The sequence below is a fragment of the Macaca nemestrina genome, chromosome 3 (genome assembly GCF_043159975.1).
Source record: "Macaca nemestrina isolate mMacNem1 chromosome 3, mMacNem.hap1, whole genome shotgun sequence".
Classification (NCBI taxonomy): Eukaryota; Metazoa; Chordata; class Mammalia; order Primates; family Cercopithecidae; genus Macaca; species Macaca nemestrina.
Genome location: NC_092127.1, coordinates 136,800,449 through 136,818,854, shown reverse-complemented (window position 1 = coordinate 136,818,854; position 18,406 = coordinate 136,800,449). Strand labels below are relative to the sequence as shown.

Sequence of the window (18,406 nt, the reverse complement as noted above, 5' to 3'; positions counted from 1 at the left end):
CTGGGGCAGGCCTGGGATCCCTAGCAAGCTTTAACCTGTGCTCACCATACTACACCTCACCCCCAAGAAGACCAAAACCTCTTCCAATTCAATAGCATAGCAACTGCCAACAGCAAGGTATCTTCCATGGCAATTTGCTGGGTGATTTTGGAAGATTTTTGTTTAACCACCTGGACACACATATACTTGCTATACTACAAGTACAGAATTCTCAGTAAGTAGACTTACTCACCAAAGAAGGTGATCTGTGTGGGAGTCAACAAAATTCAGTGGTGGTCCTTTCAGGCCACTGACTTCAAGTGGCAAGAGACAAGGGTCTCTTGTTATGTTATGTTGGCTTCCAATCCTGGCTGAAGTCCAGGGAATTATAAAGTCATTCAAGAAAGCTAGAATGACCTGCTTGCCAGGAAGACAAGAAGGACTTTCAATTTAGAGCAATTCAAACATGCATAACATTTACTGGATTAATAGTAATAATAATTAGAAAAACTGACTTTGAGAAATTTTTCTCAAATCAAGGCTCCTGCTACTTTGGTTCCACCTTTTCTCTCTAGAAGGAGAGGAGCAGCATCTCCCAGAGGGCTGCCTACCTCAGAAACGCCAGCAACCCTAGCCCCCTCAGGCCCAGGGCTTGAGGCCCTGCTGAATCACTGCTCCCTTCTGGCTGGAGTCACAGCTCCCTCCACCACGGAGCAGGTGGAGAATGTCCCTCTAGGTAGAGGTGCCCGCAGCTCCTCCAGGCCACCCTCCCCACTGTCAGCCCCCCTCCCCCAACCTCTTCTTTCCACACTGCCCCCTGAATTCAGGGAATTTCCCCAGCATCTCAAAGCTTGAGTTTCCTGTCAGTGGGGAGAGATGAATGTTATAAAAGGAGTGCAAAAGACACTAGGAAGCCTCAGTGCTTGGGATCCTCCAATCTCTGCTCCTTCACTCAGTTCAAGAACCCGCGACTGCTCGCAGAGCTCTCTAGACCACTATGAGCCTCCTGTCCAGCCGCGCGGCCCGTGTCCCGGGTCCTTTGGGCTCCTTGTGCGCGCTGCTCGCGCTCCTGCTGCTGCTGACGCCGCCAGGGCCCCTCAGCCCAGGTGAGAGCGCCTGGCACAGGGGACGCACTGGGGCACAGCGGTGCATCCCAGCCTCTGCGGGGCAGCTGCCTTCCAGGGAACTCACCAAGCAACCTGCCCTATAAAGGTTTCTCTCTTTCTTCCCCAGCTGGTCCTGTCGCTGCTGCGATGAGAGAGCTGCGTTGCAGTTGTTTACAGACCACGCAGGGAGTTCAACCCCAAATGATCAGTAATCTGCAGGTGTTCCCCATAGGCCCGCAGTGCTCCGAGGTGGAAGTGGTGTAAGTTCTGTGCTGCTCTGTCCACTGTGACCTTAACAAGAGGGAAGTCCCACAGCCTGGGTGTTCAACCTTGCTATCTCATGAGTGTATCTTCCTTTTCTTTCCTTCAGAGCCTCCCTGAAGAACGGGACGGAAGTTTGTCTCGATCCACAAGCCCCTTTTCTAAAGAAAGTTATCCAGAAAATTTTGGACGGGTACTTGTCACTTTGATCTTTGTGGTTTTTAAATCTCATCTAGGGAGACCATAGACTTCACAAGGTCTTTACTCTCTGTACTATTTAAGTAACTTTTCACGCTTAGAATTAACAGGTTGTTAAATTGGGAACATTTTTCTGGATTGTCCTGGGATAATCTTTATTACAAATCTTACATGTAATTACTTGAGCAATTACACACAGCTTGTAGCTAGTTATGCTTTGTGTTTCCCCATTGCTTGTATTGATTTTTGTATACTCCTTTTTTACCAAGCATTACAAACGCTGAGTGTTGACACCAGGGTGGAGTAGAAAGGAGTGCGAAAAATGGTTAAACTAATATAACCTTTTTCTCAACAGTGAAAACAAGGACAACTGATGAAGAGAAATGAGTAGGCATGGAAGCGTTTCCCAGTCTTCAGCAGAGCAGTTTTCTGCAGGTCTCTGGACCCAGGGAAGACAAAAAGGAAGGATTTTGTTGTTGTTTGTTTGTTTATTTGTTTTTCCAGTAGTTAGCTTTCTTCCTGGATTCCTCACTTTGAAGAGTGTGAGGAAAACCCATGTTTGCCCCTTAAGCTTTCAGCTCAGCTAATGAAGTGTTTAGCATAGTACCTCTGCTATTTGCTGTTATTTTATCTGCTATGCTATTGAAGGTTTTGGCAACTGACTATTCTGTGAGCCAAGAATCACTGGTTGTGTCTTGAATTGTGTCTTGAAATTGAAGGTGTCTTGAATCAAAGTGTCTTGAATTGAAGGTGACTATTATATCTCCAAGAAATATTCCTTAAGGTATTAACTGAGAAGGCTGTGGATTTAATATGGAAATGATGTTTCATAAGAATTCTTCGATGGAGATACACTGTTATCTTCACCTTTTTAAGAAATAGGAAATATTTTAATGTTTCTTGTCAGAGAATTTCCTTACTCTTGATCGTGGGATACTATTTAATTATTTTGTTTTAGAAAGCTGAGTGTATCGCACCTTATCTATGTAGAATATATTTCCTTATTCAGAATTTCTAAAAGTTTAAGTTCTATAGGGGCTAATATTGTCCTATAATTTTAGACATTCTTTATCTTCTTAGTATAGCAAACTGCCACCATTTACTTTTAAACTATGACTTTACATGCTATTTATTAATGATTTTATTAGGAATACTATAATTCTGGTAACTAAATATATATTTTATATAGATGAAGAAGCTAGAAAACAGGCACATTCCTGACTGCTACTTTACATTGAATTGTATTCTTTCAGTTTTTAAAGCAAAGGCAAACTTAACAATGATTTGTACGCTGAAAATTTTGGAAACTTGTTCAAACATTTGAATATAAATTTACCATTTAGTTTTTAAAATACATAGTGACATCCTCGAGTTCCTAGCATTTCTCTTTGGACAGGGGACTAGAGAGGGCTTGGAATGTTGAAAAAAAAAACAAGGAGAAGTCGTCCAAGGGATGTCCATTTTTTATCCCTCTGCATGGGCTAGATTTTCCAAAATCATAATTTGCAGAAGGCCAGCATTTATGGTGGAATACAAAATTATATATAAGGTGGCCACACTGGGGCACAGTCCCTCCTCACTCACAGCTTCGGCCCCTTTCACAGAGTAGAACCTGGGTTAGAGGATTGCAGAAGACCAGCGGGGAGGGCAGGGAAGATGCTGGTCGGGTTTTTAGCACAGTTCATTTCACTGGGATTTTGAAGCATTTCTCTCTGAATGCAAAGTCTGCTCTAGTCCTGGTGGGACATACTGAGGGTGGGGTGGGGGAAGATGCTGTAATGAAACCGGTTAGTCCATGTAGTCTTAATATCCTTGACAATGCTGTAAAGTTTCTTTTTATAAATATTTCTGTTTAAGCTATTTCACCTTTGTTTGCAAATCTTTCCCTTTTAAGGAGAAAATGTGACCCTTGTGAAAACTCTTGAAGGAAAGCTCCTCCCTTTTTTTCTTTAAACCTTTAAATGACAAATCTAGGTATAATTAATGGATGTGAATTTCTATTTTTGCTTTGCTTTTAATGAACATTTGTCTTTCGGAATAGCATTGTGTGATAACACTTAAATGGCAAAAACAAAACATAATAATTTTGTGCAATTAACAAAGCTACTGCAAGAAAAATAAAACATTTCTTGGTAAAAAGTGTTTGTATTTATATATTATATACTTATATATAATATATACTTATTATATATTTAGCATTGCTAAGATTTTTAGATGTCTGTTGTGTATCTTTTAAAGGTTTTGATCATTTTGTTATGACGAATTACATATGTATTACATTTACTAAACTAAAATTGTACTTTTTTATTATGTGTCTCATTGGTTCATAGTCTTTATTTTGTCCTTTGAATAAGCATTAAAACATTTGTAAACTTCACTTCTATTGTTTCTCCTTCGTATACTGTTACAATACATTTTACTTATCTTTAGTTCTATATAATTTAAAACACTAACTCTGCTCCTCTGTGCCTGGCAGTGAAGGCCGTCGTTCCCCAACACCATTGCTTTGGTTCAACCTTTCTCCAAGCTCAGTTCCCTTCCAGTTATTCCTTCACAGCCCCAATGGCCTCTGGGGTCTTTGGAAAACACAAAGATTTCCTTCTCTAAATTCTTCCCTATCTAAATTGTTTCCTAGAAATAAAACAGAGGTTTCTAAGTATGACAGATGATGTTCTTTCTGTCTCATCCCACTCTTGATCAGCACTTCAACTTCCCTTGTCCCTCAAATTCACTACAGTCAGGTGTTCAGTTCCCTAACTGGGCATGTTCTTTCCTAGGCCCATGACTTTGCATTTGCTAGGGCCACTACCTGCATATAAGAGGAGGCTTACTCATCCTTAAGAACTCAGTTCAAGTAATACCTCCTTTGTGTTTTCCTTGGTAGAGCTCATGGCTTCCAACTTGATGTTCCCATAACATCTCATTATCTGAATTACAACAAAAATACTGCATTGCTCTTACTTATTTATAGGTTTCTTCATCCACTCTAGCTCTCCCAGAGCATTAACCATATTATATCTACCACTGCATCCCCAGTGTAGCATTAATGCAGGACTTAATTAATTAACAAGTTATCCTGATCTTCAGGCTGTCAGATACTGTTCTAAATTCAATAACCTGGCTCATAATAGGTGTTTTTCTTGTTGTTTGTTTGTTTGTTTTTTGAGACTGAGTCTTGCTCTGATGCCCATGCTGGAGGTCAATGGCATGACCGCAGCTCACTGCAACTTCCACCTCCCAGGTTCAAGTGACTCTCCCACCTTAGCCTACTGAGTACGTGGGAGCACAGGCACCTACCAGCATGCCGGCTAATTTTTGTATTTTTGTAGACAGGATTTCACCATGTTGGCCAGGGTGATCTTGAAATCCTGACCTCAGGTCATCGGCCCACCTCAGCCTCCAAAGTACTGGGATCACAGACAAGAGTCACCGTGCTTGGTTTTAATTAAATTATAACTTGTTTACCCACTTTTCTCCTTGTCTAGCAGCAGTCCAACAAGGGGTTTGGCATGCACAATCCTCTCAATCTATAATACCTCCCCTCACTTTTACCAGGGTAACTACCATCCTTCCTTTTGGAAGAGCTTGCCTTTTACTTCCTTGAGGGAACCTCTCCAACCCTTACTCCTACCTTTGAGGAGGCCCCTTTTATAACCTCTCCTAGCACTCTATACTTTTCCTTCATAATGTTTTCTCACCAAAGTCACTGTAGAGTTTATTGAGTCTATGTGTTTATTGTCATCTGTTTAGGGTGTCTCTATTCTAGCTTCATGTAAGCTTCATGAGAGCAGGGACAATGATTATCAACTTCATCTCAGTTCCTAGGACAGTGCCTAGCACATACAAGATATTCAAAAAGCAAGTGATCTAGGCTAAACAAGTCCCCTTGTCACTCTAAAATTAAAAGACCAATTTCATTTGCATACATATTCTTAGGTATTTTTACTTAATATTTCCCTATCTAAATGACAAATGAGGTTGTCTCATCCCAATCCTGATCAGTACTTCAACTTCCCTTGTCCCTCAAATTTACTATATAAATACCTAACAATAGGTATTTATACGAAATTGCTCTTTTATGAAACACAAGAAAAGGAAAGAAAGAAGATTAATCATATTAGTATGTATGTACATACATTCACACTGCAGTTGGATTATATTATAAATGTTTATACTGGCATGTACTTGTATAAATTTGAATATGCTATGAGTCTTTTTTTCTTTTTTTTTTCTTTTTTTCTGAGACAGAGTCTTGCTCTGTTGCCTAGGCTGGAGTGCAGTGGCATGATCTCGGCTCACTGCAACCTCCAATTCCTGGATTCAAGCAATTCTCTTGCCTCAGCCTCCAGAGTAGCAGGGACTACTGGCACGCGCCGCCGCGCCCAGCTAATTTTTTTGTATTTTTAGTAGAGACAGTGTTTCACCATGTTGACCAGGATGGTCTTGATCTCTTGACCTCACGATCCGCCCGCCTCAGCTTCCCAAAGTTCTATTAGCTATTAATGGTTGGATTCTTCTTTGTGCCTCTGGCTTTAAGAGGTATTGTCTCTTCCAGTGGTACAGGACATCAAGTTTAAGTTGGATACAGATGGGGGAAACATTTAACACTTTGCCTGTGATCTCAGTGTCCCATACTATAGGATTGACTTGGGAAGTAGATAAGTTTCCCATTGTCTTTCCTCCCTTATCACAGGAAAGCAGAAGGAGCAAACCCTCATCTGCCTTGTGATTTCTGAGACATACCACTGTTTGCAGTTGAGCCATCAAATTCCTTCCCAACAAGGGAGTGGGGCATTCAGGCATGAGAAGAAAGGTATGTGAGGAAACTAAAGTCTCTGAAGAGCAGCTTAAAAGGTGGGTAAAATGGCATGTATGAACTTGTTTATCTACCCCCGTGACCATACAGTTTTGGGGTGATGGAAGCCCATTGTAATGGGTCAAAACCAAGTAAGCGACTCCATGTCCAAATGGAAGTTAATATTCTTTTCCTTTTTTCTTTTTTTCTTATTTTATTTTATTTTATTTTTTTGAGACTGAGTCTCACTCTGTCCCCCAGGCTAGAGTGCAGTAGTGCAATCTCGGCTCACTGAAACCTCCGCCTCCCACGTTCAAGTGATTCTCCTGCCTCAGCCTCCTGAATAGCTGGAATTACAGGCACATGCCACCATACCCGGCTAATTTTTGTGTTTTTAGTAGTTTCACCATGTTGGCCAGGCTGGTCATGAACTCCTGACCTCAGGTGATCCACCCACCTCGGCCTCCCAACGGGCTGGAATTACACGTAGCATGAGCCACCTCACCCAACCCAAAAGTTAATATTCTTACCTGCCACTTCAAAGGTTACCTATGGCTCCTCTGGAGATATGTTCCATTGTCCAATGGGAGATGTGGCAGAAGGTCTGGTGGGCTTGCCTGGCTCTTTCAGCCATCATTGGTTCAGGTGCCAATGGTTCCCTTTGGAGTGCTGGACATTTCCTCTTCCAATATCCAGTTTTTTTACAATGTACACACTGATTTATGCCCAAGGCATGGTGACTTGGATGCCCAGTTTTATGTTTTCCACCTTTTCGCTTCCCTTCTTTAGGCTAAGAACCAGGAGGGCAATCCCATGTGGGAGGTGAGCTTAAGGCTGCAGCCAAGAGCTGCACCTTTTGGGAGGTCCTTTTTGCTCTTTCTGCTTCCTATGTTCTGCCACTGTTATTAAAAACTAAAAATGCCATATTCAAAAGCCTGGAGAGAGACTTCTTCAGCACCACAAGCAAGGAGAGATATGATAGGCCGCCAGTGGCTATAACTCCTTTAGAAGAAAGGAAATTAACTTTTGATACCCATGCATTGGTTCAGGACTTGGAAACTCATGGATTTGACAAAACACAAGCAGGAACTACAGTATCAGCACTAACTACTTTATCAAATGTCAGCTTGGATACTACCAATAAAAAGATGGTCACTCAAGCTCCACAGAAAATAACAGTACAAGAGCCAATGGCTCATTTGGGTTCTATCAGGAAAGAAATGGTCATCCTAGAGAAAAGTGAATTCACAAATCTGAGAGCAGAGAATGAGAAAATGAAAACTGAATTAGACCAAGTTAAGCAACCACTAATACATGAAATCAGTTGAATCAGAGCAGATAATAAAATGGATATCAACCTAGAAAGGAGCGGAGTTACAGACATGTTTACAGATTAAGAAAAGCAACTTAAGGAAGCAACTACAGAATTTACAGAAACGGATCCCCAAACCAAAAGTATTATTTCAGTGACCAGTAATAAAACTGATGCAGAAATTGCTTCCTTAAAAACACTGATGGAGTCTAACAAACTTGAGACAGTTCCTTATCTTGCAGTCTTGGTATTTAATTGCCTGGCAGTAGCATTGGGATTTTAGAGATTCTGGAAGTAGTATTAATACTCTTACTGCTGTGGCTACTGGCTTCTTAGAACACCAAAACAGGAGAGATTGATTTAGAACATTGTCTGTTGCAGCTAAAATTTACCATACAAGATTATTCAAAGTATATAAGGACTAAAAGAGGAAATGTTTCAGAATGAGAAGAGGTATTTTGTCTTTATTGTGTGTGTGTGAGTGTGTGTGTGTGTCTTTTTTATATTGAAAAGCTGTCTTTCAAATCTGGTTTATCTGAGATAGAAGAGCATTTTGTCCTTTTGATAGTTCATAGAAATTGAATCAGAGTTTTCTTGTGTTTGCTTGATCAGTTTTGTAAATCATACAGGACCTTGTTGGTATTGGCTGAATATTTGAAAACTATTCCCTAGCCTACATACTTATTACTGAATTAACTTCCCTGATAACCATTGTATAATTACATTTTTCTATAAAATAAAAGGTTATTACAACCACAACAATAACAACAACAACAACAACAACAACAAAAACTGATCCACAGGAGTCTGGGGACCCATAGCTGCTTTTTGTAGTTTCATGTGGATATCAGGGTCAGATTGGGTTATAAAATGTACTCCCAAAGGGGTTGGTCCTTTTTTTTGAGTCAGAATTTGTGTTAGTACATTTCCTAATTGCCTCAACTAAACATCTGTGAAGCAAAACCATATTCTTATCTTTACCCTTAGAAATTTCCTTAATCTTTTCATAGTTAATAGGCTTTTCATCTACTTCTTCATCCCTTCTAACGAACAAGGAACCATATGAGCACCCTCCCCAAGTCCTCACTGCCCCTTTGATGATAGTTGCATTTCAGATCTTGATGTGGAACTTCTGTATCTCCTGCCTGATATATATTATGGTTAGGGCTATGAGCCAATATCTCATCTGTGTGGGTCCCAGCTGTCCGCAAAATGCAATGTTTCTCTCCCACGGTACAACACAGAGACAACCAACATGCAGATTCTGCCAAGTCAAACTATAGTGGGAGTTAATTTCTCAAACTCATCTATGAATTTTCCTGGATCTTCAGAGAAATGACTAAACTTTTCTTTACGTAGAGCCAAATCAGACATAGAAAAGGGGACATGTACTCTTACAGTGCCTTCTTCCCCATTTGCCACCTCTCTTAGTGGACAAACATTTCCCTTTGGAGGTTGATAAGAGGCTCCACTACAAGTAGTACCCACAGGGCTAGGTTCCTCAGGGAGTGCTGGGAATAGAGTGGGACTAGATGGGTAAGGAGGAAGGGAGTAAGGGGTCTCAGCAGAACTTTCAGGTGGACAGAGGAGAGAATGGGCTGACATACCTGAACCTTCCTAGCTGAGAGAAGGAGGTTCTGCTCCACCCAAAAGTGTCTGCTGGACTGTGGGGGCTTGCATCAAGGGATTGTCTAGTGTGTCTAGTTCTTTTTCTTCCTTTCCTTTCATCAAACATGCACATGACTGTTGCAGGGTTTTATCTTGACTGAGCAGCAAAAATGCTTAACACGTGATATTTCATTCCATGTTTCATCCCACTTACAAAACAAACCAAGTGGAAGTGTAATCGAATATTATACTTATATTATTATAGTATATAATACATTATAATATTAAATACTGTATATTTAATTATATACTATAATATTAAAGACTGTACTTCCAATAGGAGACAATTTCTTTTGTTTTTCCAAATAATACTGAGGCCAAACAGTATTACACATAAACACCAATTTCACCAATTTTCTCCATTATTCCCATTTATTTTAAACTGATCACAGTGTGGAAGGATACATCCTGTAATAAGTCCTTTGGGTTCAATGTTGTGGTTCCCATGAAGGAGGCAGGCGATGTTGAAAGAAAAGTTCCAAACTGGTGAGATTGTATTGCCACTGGCCAAGTTCCACTAAAAAGGAAAAGAGACGTTTTTAAGGCCAGCTGCATTCATGAGGAGATCGCAGCTGAAAACGGAATTCTCTTATCCACACTAGCCAAACAATATACATGAGCTGAGCCATGACTCTTAGATAAACCACAACATAGAATCCAATGAAAGAAATGTCAAATAAGGCAAAGGAAATGAAGGGGAGTTAGATGGAAATGGCCAGAGCAAGCAGGCTCTGGGCAGTAGTTGCACTGTGGATTGGACAAGCAAAGCTGATTTGCCTGAATTTTGAAAAGATAAGAAATGTTTTTAATGTACAAATTAAACAAAAAGCAAGGAGAAAGGTCCCCTGATTTCTATCCTAGTGCTTCTCAATCACGCCTAGTGATTGCAACAAAACATAACCACACCTATGTAATCTTATTGCTTAAATACCAAATCTTCATCAGCAATTTTAGAGAAAGTTAAAATCTCTAAGATCAGTTAAATGAACTCTCCTGAAAATGACAGTAAACAGAGACAGTGCCCAAAAAATGGATTCATGCAGCAAAGAGGACAAGGCAGATAAATATAGACACCATAGCAGTTAACATCCCCTGAGGCCAAACCTATTCTTAGCCAAGAGGAACTTTACTGAGAGGGTCCTCTAACCCCACAAATCTTAAGAAGGGCTCTAACCTCCAAAGTTGGGTCAGGAACCCAGGTTCGGTCAAGGGTCCTTGCCTTTTATTAAGAGAAACCTTTAATCCTCTCTGTCAGGAGAGACTAACTCCTCTAAATAGGGCCTCTAACCCAATCCCATCCTTTACCCTGGAACTCCAATGCATACCCAGAATCAGCTAATTGGTACTGCAGTCTATATCCTTTGGGTCGAGGGTCTCCTCAGTATTGTCCCTTCATGGTTGCCAGAAAGATGTTACCAGAAAGCGGTCCCAATCCAGACCGCAAGAGAGGGTTCTTGGATCTTGGGCAGAAAGAATTCAGGATGAGCCCACAGAGCAAAGTGAAAGCAAGTTTTGTAAGAAAGTGGTGTAAGAACAGCTACTCCAAGGCAGAGTAAGGTGTTCCCAAAAGTAAGAGGAGGCCCGTGTTCACCCTAGGTACAATGCTTGTTTATGTATAGGAGAAAAAATGATGATGGGGAAACGTGCTCTGCTACAAGAGTTTGGGATAAATAATTAATTTTCTTAATTACTGTATTTTGCAAGAATTGATATTGGTATCTTTAAAGCAAAATTAGGAATGCTTCTGTTCTCAGGATAATGGGATATCAGGAAACTCCTAATTCCAATCTGTTTAGTAAATGTGATCAATCTGTTCTCTTACCTCTAAACATCTAGAGGCTAGGAATCCCTAACTTTCTGGAAATGCAGCCCAGTAGGTCCCAGCCTTATTTTTCCTAGCCCTCATTTAAGACGGAGTCACTTTGGTTCGAACGCCTCTGACTATGTTACTGTGGCAGCTAGAGAAGGAGAGGAGGAGACGTGTCTAACACTAATTCTGTCATTGTGAGTCCTTCTTTGTGAGCCCTCCTGAGACACCTTCTCAGGTGTTCCAGAAGTAACTGAAGAGACATTGAGGGATGGATGGTGGAGGTGTTAGACCCGCAATAGCACAGCGGGGGCAATCCAGAAAAACAGATCACACTGTTTGTCTTTCCTGGCTACCCATACAAATAATAAAGAAAATGACCTGTCCTGTCTTCGCCAGTGATGCTCCACTGCATATCTCCTCCACTCACCAATGAGTTCAGTGGTTGCAACAGACAACAGCTTTGCAATTTTAGCTGCCTGTTACAATGCCTCTCTTCCTGAGGGCTTTCTCCAACTGGTGGTGGGAAAGCAGGCTTGGCAGACAGAGCTCACAGGCAGGATGGCCTGTGATTTCATACCCTTAGAGGATGGACAGAAGTTAATGGATGAATATTCAATTTTCCCAGTCTCTTGGTTAGATAATTCTAGAAGTTTCTTTCTCTTTTTCTCTCTTCCTACATTTCTGTATATATTTTAAATATTTTATATTAGAATAAAAGAGTATAAAAATAGAATAAAATAAATATATAAATATATAAAATGTTCCACTTCTCTCTTCATTATGATTATACCTTCTTTTAAGCCACTGAGCATATTTGTAATAATTAATTTAAAATTCTTGTCCACTAGTTTATCATTTTATCATGCCTGATTCTATACTGACTTGATTTTGTTTTACTTATTATGGCTTATGCTGATTTCTGCAGAAAATTTTGAATCAACTTGCTGAGTGTCAATATTTGTTTTCATTCTTTAGAGTCTTGGGCTTTGTTCTGTCAAGTGTTTAAGTCACTAGGGCATCAGTCTTAATTGTGTGAGGCTTGTTGTTGAGCTTCGTTAGGATGGTCTAGAAATGTTCTTCACTCTAGGGTTTGTTTAGCTGTAGTAGTAAGTCATGTCCTTCCCGTGCCTTTAGGGATGCCATGAACACTCATGAGTTCTCTTCTCTCTGACAGGCCAGACCTCAAATATCTCCCCACTCCATGTTGTGTCTGAGATTTGCTCCACCGACAATTTTCTGGTTACTCTTTGCTTGACTTAAGGAGTTTCATCCTATACATGCATGACATAATATTGATCATACAGACCCAATGGTACCTCAAGGCAGATTTCTGGAGCTCAGGTTTTCTGCACAGATCTCTCCTTCCTCCAACTCTTCCTAAACTTCTAGTCACTCCAGTTATCCTCTATTCAAATCTGTGCTCCCTCAACTCAGCAAGACTACCATGGTCTACTTTGGATCTCTCCTCCTGCACAGTGGTCCAGAATTGCACCAGCAAAACATCCAGGGTGCTCATCGATCTCATCTTGTTTATTTCCTTTACTCAGGGATTCTAATGTTCCCCTGCTTGTTGTCTAATGTGTAAAAGGAGTTGCTTCATATATTCTTTGGATTTTCTAGTTCTTTAAGACAAGAAGTTAAAACTTCTGTTTTACTTCAACATGACTCCAAATTGAAGTCTTAGTGGGACAATTCTGAGGAACACTTCACAAGGTTTGTGTAAGACTCCAGGCAAGGTTGAGCTCTGATTGCCCACAGTGATATCTCATTAATTACATACCCTTTATTAGATATTTTTCCTTGCCTATTTCACATTCCCCCACTTCCTCACTCCTTTCTATAATCATCTCTAAGGCAAACTGCGCTTAAGTCTTTGTGTCAGACTCCATTTCGGGGGAGCCTGAACATATTGGGCCCCCCAGAAATTATACCTGACAGCAAAGGCTTATGACTACTATTTTATTATTTATTTACTTACATTTTTATTACATTTTAAGTTCTGGGGTACATGTGCAGAACGTGCAGGTTTGTTACATAGGTATACATGAGCCATGGTGGTTTGCTGTACCCCTCAACCCATCACCTACATTAGGTACTTCTCCTAATGCTATCCCTCCCCCAGCCAACCCCCAACAGGCCCCAGTGAGTGACGTCCCCCCACCCCCATATCCATGTGTCCTCATTTTTCAACTCCTACTTATGAATGAGAACATGTGTTGTTTGGTTTTCTGTTCTTGTGTTAGTTTGCTGAGAATGATGGTTTCCAGCTTCATCCATGTCCCTGCAAAGGACATAAACTCATCCTTTTTTATGGCTGCATAGTATTCCGTGGTGTATATGTGCCACATTTTCTTTATCCAGTCTATCACTGATGAGCAGTTGGGGTGGTTTCGAATCTTTGCTATTGTGAAGAGTGCTGCAATAAACATACTTATGCATGTGTCTTTATAGTAGAATATTTAAAATGCTTTGGGTATATATACTGAGTAATGGGGTTGTTGGGCCAAATGCGACTACTATTTTTCTAAGGAGAACCAGGAGGAAAGAAAATGGGAAATGGGGCAGAAAATAGTGAAAGCTCCTAATAGGCCAGAGCATAACCACACTGGCCATTGCTGCACACAGTTGAGTTCTTGACCTCACAAAGGGTGGTTGTGAGTGTGAATTCTTCTGCAGAAACTGTGTAAGCAACTCAAACCAAGGAATTGTAGTTCTGTGTTTACAGGAGAGTCATAAATCACCCTACTAGCAGGGCATCAGCCTCTGATTTGTATTCCTTGGCTATACTTAATATTAAAACCTGGAATCTAAATTCATAAGGCCCTCAAGTTGGGCAAAGAGTGTTTACCGAACTACATACCGGACCTCATGTTGACCTGTGAATAGGTTAGTACTCCTATCGTCATTTTTGTCCTCCACATTAGAAGTGGTAAATCTTTTCTTTTATAGCTGTAATTTAGTTATAATTGTTCCTGCTGTTTTCAACAATCCCCAAAAAGGAAGCCGGATTGAATGGGAGATGAACAAACCAATCAAAGATTAAGGCCAGACACTGATCCCTTGATAGCCAGACAGGAATTTGGTTCACAATATGAGATCACATAAATAAAAAACCAGTCTTCTTATTTTATAAATGGAATTGTGAAGTCTCAGAGACCTGCAAGGAGTTACCCAATGTCACAGAACTATTTTATTACAATATTGAGCTAGATTTCAGTTTTCTGATGTTTAACACAGGGAGATTTTCATTAAAAGTAGATTATTATCTTGACTGCTAAAGATTGTTAGCTTGAATGCTGGTTGTAGAATTGGCTTTCTAAAATTTGTAGAACTAATGTCAGGGTTCTAAGTAATAGCCAATAGCCATTTATACCATGAGCTCCTTTAGGACAATCTAAAGAAAGCAATGCACATTGTAGTCAAACAATTCAAGGATGAATTTGGCTCTGTGCTCTCTCTCAAATCTCATGTTGAGTTGTGATCCTCAGTGTTGGAAGAGGGTCCTCATGGGACGTGTTTGGATCATGGAGGAGAGTTCCCCCTTGCTGTCCTCATGATAGTGAGTGAGTTCTCATGAGATCTGGTGGTTTATGGTCCCTTCTCCCTTGACTCTCTCACTTCCCCCTACTGTCACCATGTAAGATGTGCTTGCTTCCCCTTTGTCTTTTGCCATGATTGTAACTTTCCTGAGGCCTCCCCAACCATGCCTCCTGTACAGCCGGTGGAACTGTGAGTCAATAAACCTCTTTTCTTCATAAATTATCTGGTCCCAGATAGTTCGTTATAGCAGTGCTAGAACAGAGTAATACACCACTTTATTTGACTTGCTACTTTATCAGTGATCTATTGTCTCTCCAAAATGCAGTGCGTTAAAACAACCACCATTTTATTCTGACACATGACTCTGAATGTCATCAGTTTGGGCGAGGTGATGAAAAAACTTTGGGATCAGCTGGGTGGTTCTTCTGATGGTGTCTCCTGGGGTCACTCATGGGGCTGTAGGTAGTTTCTTGGTGACTTGCTTGCGGCTGCCTCACTCAAGTGTCTGGTTGTTGGTATTACCGATTTCCTGGTTCTAGTGTCTCTAGTTGATGAGCTTGGCAGCAGCATTCTAAAAGGGCAGAAGAGAAGCTCCTAGGCTTCTTGCCGTGTTCACCTTCAACATCTACAACATCACTTTTAAAATATCCTAGTGCCAGAGCAAGTCATAAAGTCAGCACAGAATCAAGGGGGTTGGAAAACAGAGTCTCCCTCTTTAAGTGAGGAGCTGCTAAGAATGCATGGGTATTTTTAATCTTTCACCTTTCTCATATTTTATTGTCTTGCTTCTAAGTTAGAAATACCCCTTGCAAAATTTCCAGATAACTTACAAAAAGTCATAGAGCAATGTTAGCACAAAGAAGAGTACAATTAAAAAATTGTTATTATGATTGGGTCTCAGTACAGATAAATATTTTAAAGAATACAACATCTAAATGTACTTTTTATTATATGGCAGTACACGTACACAGTGTTAGCACAAAATTCTGTTACGTTTACTTTGTACAGAAGGAAAATGGATTCAATGGAAACAGGGCTGCTTCTGAGTAATACTTCTAGCTTTTGTTCTACTTCTTGATTTGTACAAAGGCCAAGATCTGATCAGTCAATTGAATGTTGTCAGGTTATTACAACATCTCCTTTTCAGATTGAAATAGATTGTATTCCCTTCTTAACATGTTGGGATCTTCTTAGTGCCACTTTGTGTATTTCTCTATCCCAAATTCATATCAAACTTTTAAATAAAAATAATAATGAGTTTCTTGTTGTCTTTTCACAAGTTCAATATTATCTCTCCTGTAAAGTCTTCCCTGACTCCCCTGGGGAAGTTCTCCCTCCTCCTTCCCTCCACAGTGTCACAGATATACACCTGTTTTAATACAGATCACCTCTAGATAAATCTGTTGACCTGTCTGTCTCTGCATACAGTCAACAGCAGAAATTCAACTTTTGTTATCTTCAAATACCTAGCGTCAAGCAAAAGCTCTGGCAAGAAATAAATGCACAATGAGAATTAGCATAAAAGAAAAAAAGAAGTTACTATTTAGGCTTGTTTTACCTTTAGACTGTATCAACCCTCTAGTTATCACCAGTTCTTCAGTTAAATGCTGTTATGGGCTGAATTATGTCCCACTCAAATTTATATGCCAAGATCCTAACCCCTAGTACTTCTGAACGTGACCCTATATGGAAGGAGCGTCCTTAAAGAGGTAAACCAGTTAAATTGAGGTTATTAGGGTAAACTGCTAATTCAATATGATGGGTGCTCCGATTAAAAGAGGAAATTTGGAGACAGACATGCATACAAGAAGAACATCATGTAATCATAAAGATGACCACCTACTAAGCAAGCAGAGATGCCTGGATCAACTACTTCTCTCACAGTCCTAAGAAATAAACAACCTGTCAAATCTTGATTGTGAAATTCCGGCTTCCAGACCTGTAAGATAAAAAGTTCTGTTATTTAAGCCACTCACTCTGTGGTACTTTGTTATGGTAGCACTAGAAAATTAGTTCAAATATTTGACTCTTTGATTTGTTGACGCCAAAACAAAACAAAACAAAACAAAACCTGTACTCAATATGGAATAATTAAATTCACTTATGACACTGTTTAAAAAATAAAATGAGAGCTCATAGTTCACTGTTAGTTAATTAAGCTTGAAGCACATGGAAATTGCTATCTTCAAACAATAAGTAAATTGTAGTTTTCAATTCTTGAGAGGGAAAAAGTTGTACTCTGAACTCAATTTTTTTCTGCAGTATATCCAGACTGTGCAAGTAGACTTAGGTTGGAAAACTATATTGAGATTTTAAATAGGATTACACAAATAGGTACAAAATTCAAAAGCAAATACTTGCTAAGGAAAAGCATCTTAATTCCCTGTTTTGTACAAACAGTTTCAAGACAGTTTCAAGACTCCATTCTGTAAGTCACCATTAACCGCAACTAACATTGACCCTTTCACTATTATGTAGTTTCACCCCAGGAAATATAGATACACATTTACCCCAGGAAATAATAGATACATTTTTCTAGTTAACAAATTCATCTCATCGTGCCCCAAAAGCCCCAATTAAAACAAAGTTTGAAAAACAAACTCAGCTTCCTTATTGGCTTGAGAGTGACAAGTATGCCACTTGATAAACTTCACCTTCTATTCTTTAGCAAAGAGAGAGAGTACAAGTAGAGCAATAAAAAATTCTCAGGGTTACAGAGAGCACATGCAAGTGGGCTGCAGAATTGATTCCACCATCCAAACCAGGATCAAGATGAAGGACAGACATGGGTACTCAGAACTCACCAGCACTCCTCCTGATGGCTTTCCTTGTCCTGTGCATGTTTGGTAAGCCAACTATGGCTTTTCCTTCTAGGGACTGGAAAAACTCAGAAAAGATTCCAGATGCAATGAGACTGTATTTAACATTAAGCAAAATATAGAAACTGTGAAATTAAAATGTAAGCAGACCTGTATACTATTTAGATTGTGGAGCGTCAAAGAATTTATTGTTGACTCAAATAAAAACGTGTTTATGGCCAGGCGTGGTGGCTCAGGCCTGCAATCCTGGCATTTTGGGAGGCTGAGGTGGGCGGATCACCTGAGGTCAGGATTTCGAGACCAGCCTGGCTAACATGGTGAAATCCCGTTTCTACTAAAAATACACAAAATCAGCCGGAGGTTACAGTGGGCTGAGATCGTGCCATTGCATTCCAGCTTGGGCAACAAGGGTAAAACTCTGTTTAAAAAACAAACAAACAAACAAACAAAAAACACAACAAGAAAACATTTTTACCTTCCTAGAAATATCTGGCTGCGCAACCGGGCGCAGTGTTTCACGCCTGTAATCCCAGCACTTTGGGAGGCTGAGGCGAGTGGATTACCTGAGGTCAGGAGTTTGAGAGCAACCTGGCCAACATGGTGAAACTCCGTCGCTAATAAAAATACAAAAATTAGCCAGACATGGTGGCGCATGCATGTTTTCCCAACTACTCGGGAGGCTGAGGCAGGAGAATCGCGTGAACCCTGGAGGCGGAGGATGCAGTGAGCGGAGATTGCACCGTTGCACTCCAGACTGGGCAACAAGAACAAAACTCCAACTCAAAAAAAAAAAAAAGAAAGAAATATTTGGCTGCAGGAGTTGTGCTTTTATTTTTATAGGTGATAGTAGGAAGATCACTGAAAATAGGTTTAGGGTGTTTTGATGATGGTAGGCGGATAGAAATTGCTACGTTCAAC

The 18,406-nt window shown here is 40.2% G+C and overlaps 1 protein-coding gene and 1 pseudogene across 1 annotated transcript; both read left to right on the top strand.

Annotated features, from left to right (window-relative positions):
- The first annotated feature begins 976 nt into the window (after positions 1-976).
- Positions 977-1,918, top strand: LOC105477289 (C-X-C motif chemokine 5-like). Its single transcript, XM_011733752.3, has 4 exons — positions 977-1,085; positions 1,213-1,345; positions 1,456-1,539; positions 1,900-1,918. Exons 1-4 carry the CDS (start codon positions 977-979, stop codon positions 1,916-1,918), a joined length of 345 nt encoding a protein of 114 aa, XP_011732054.2.
- A 5,569-nt stretch (positions 1,919-7,487) lies between these two features.
- Positions 7,488-7,949, top strand: LOC139362205 (coiled-coil domain-containing protein 90B, mitochondrial pseudogene; annotated as a pseudogene).
- The last annotated feature ends 10,457 nt before the right edge of the window (positions 7,950-18,406 follow it).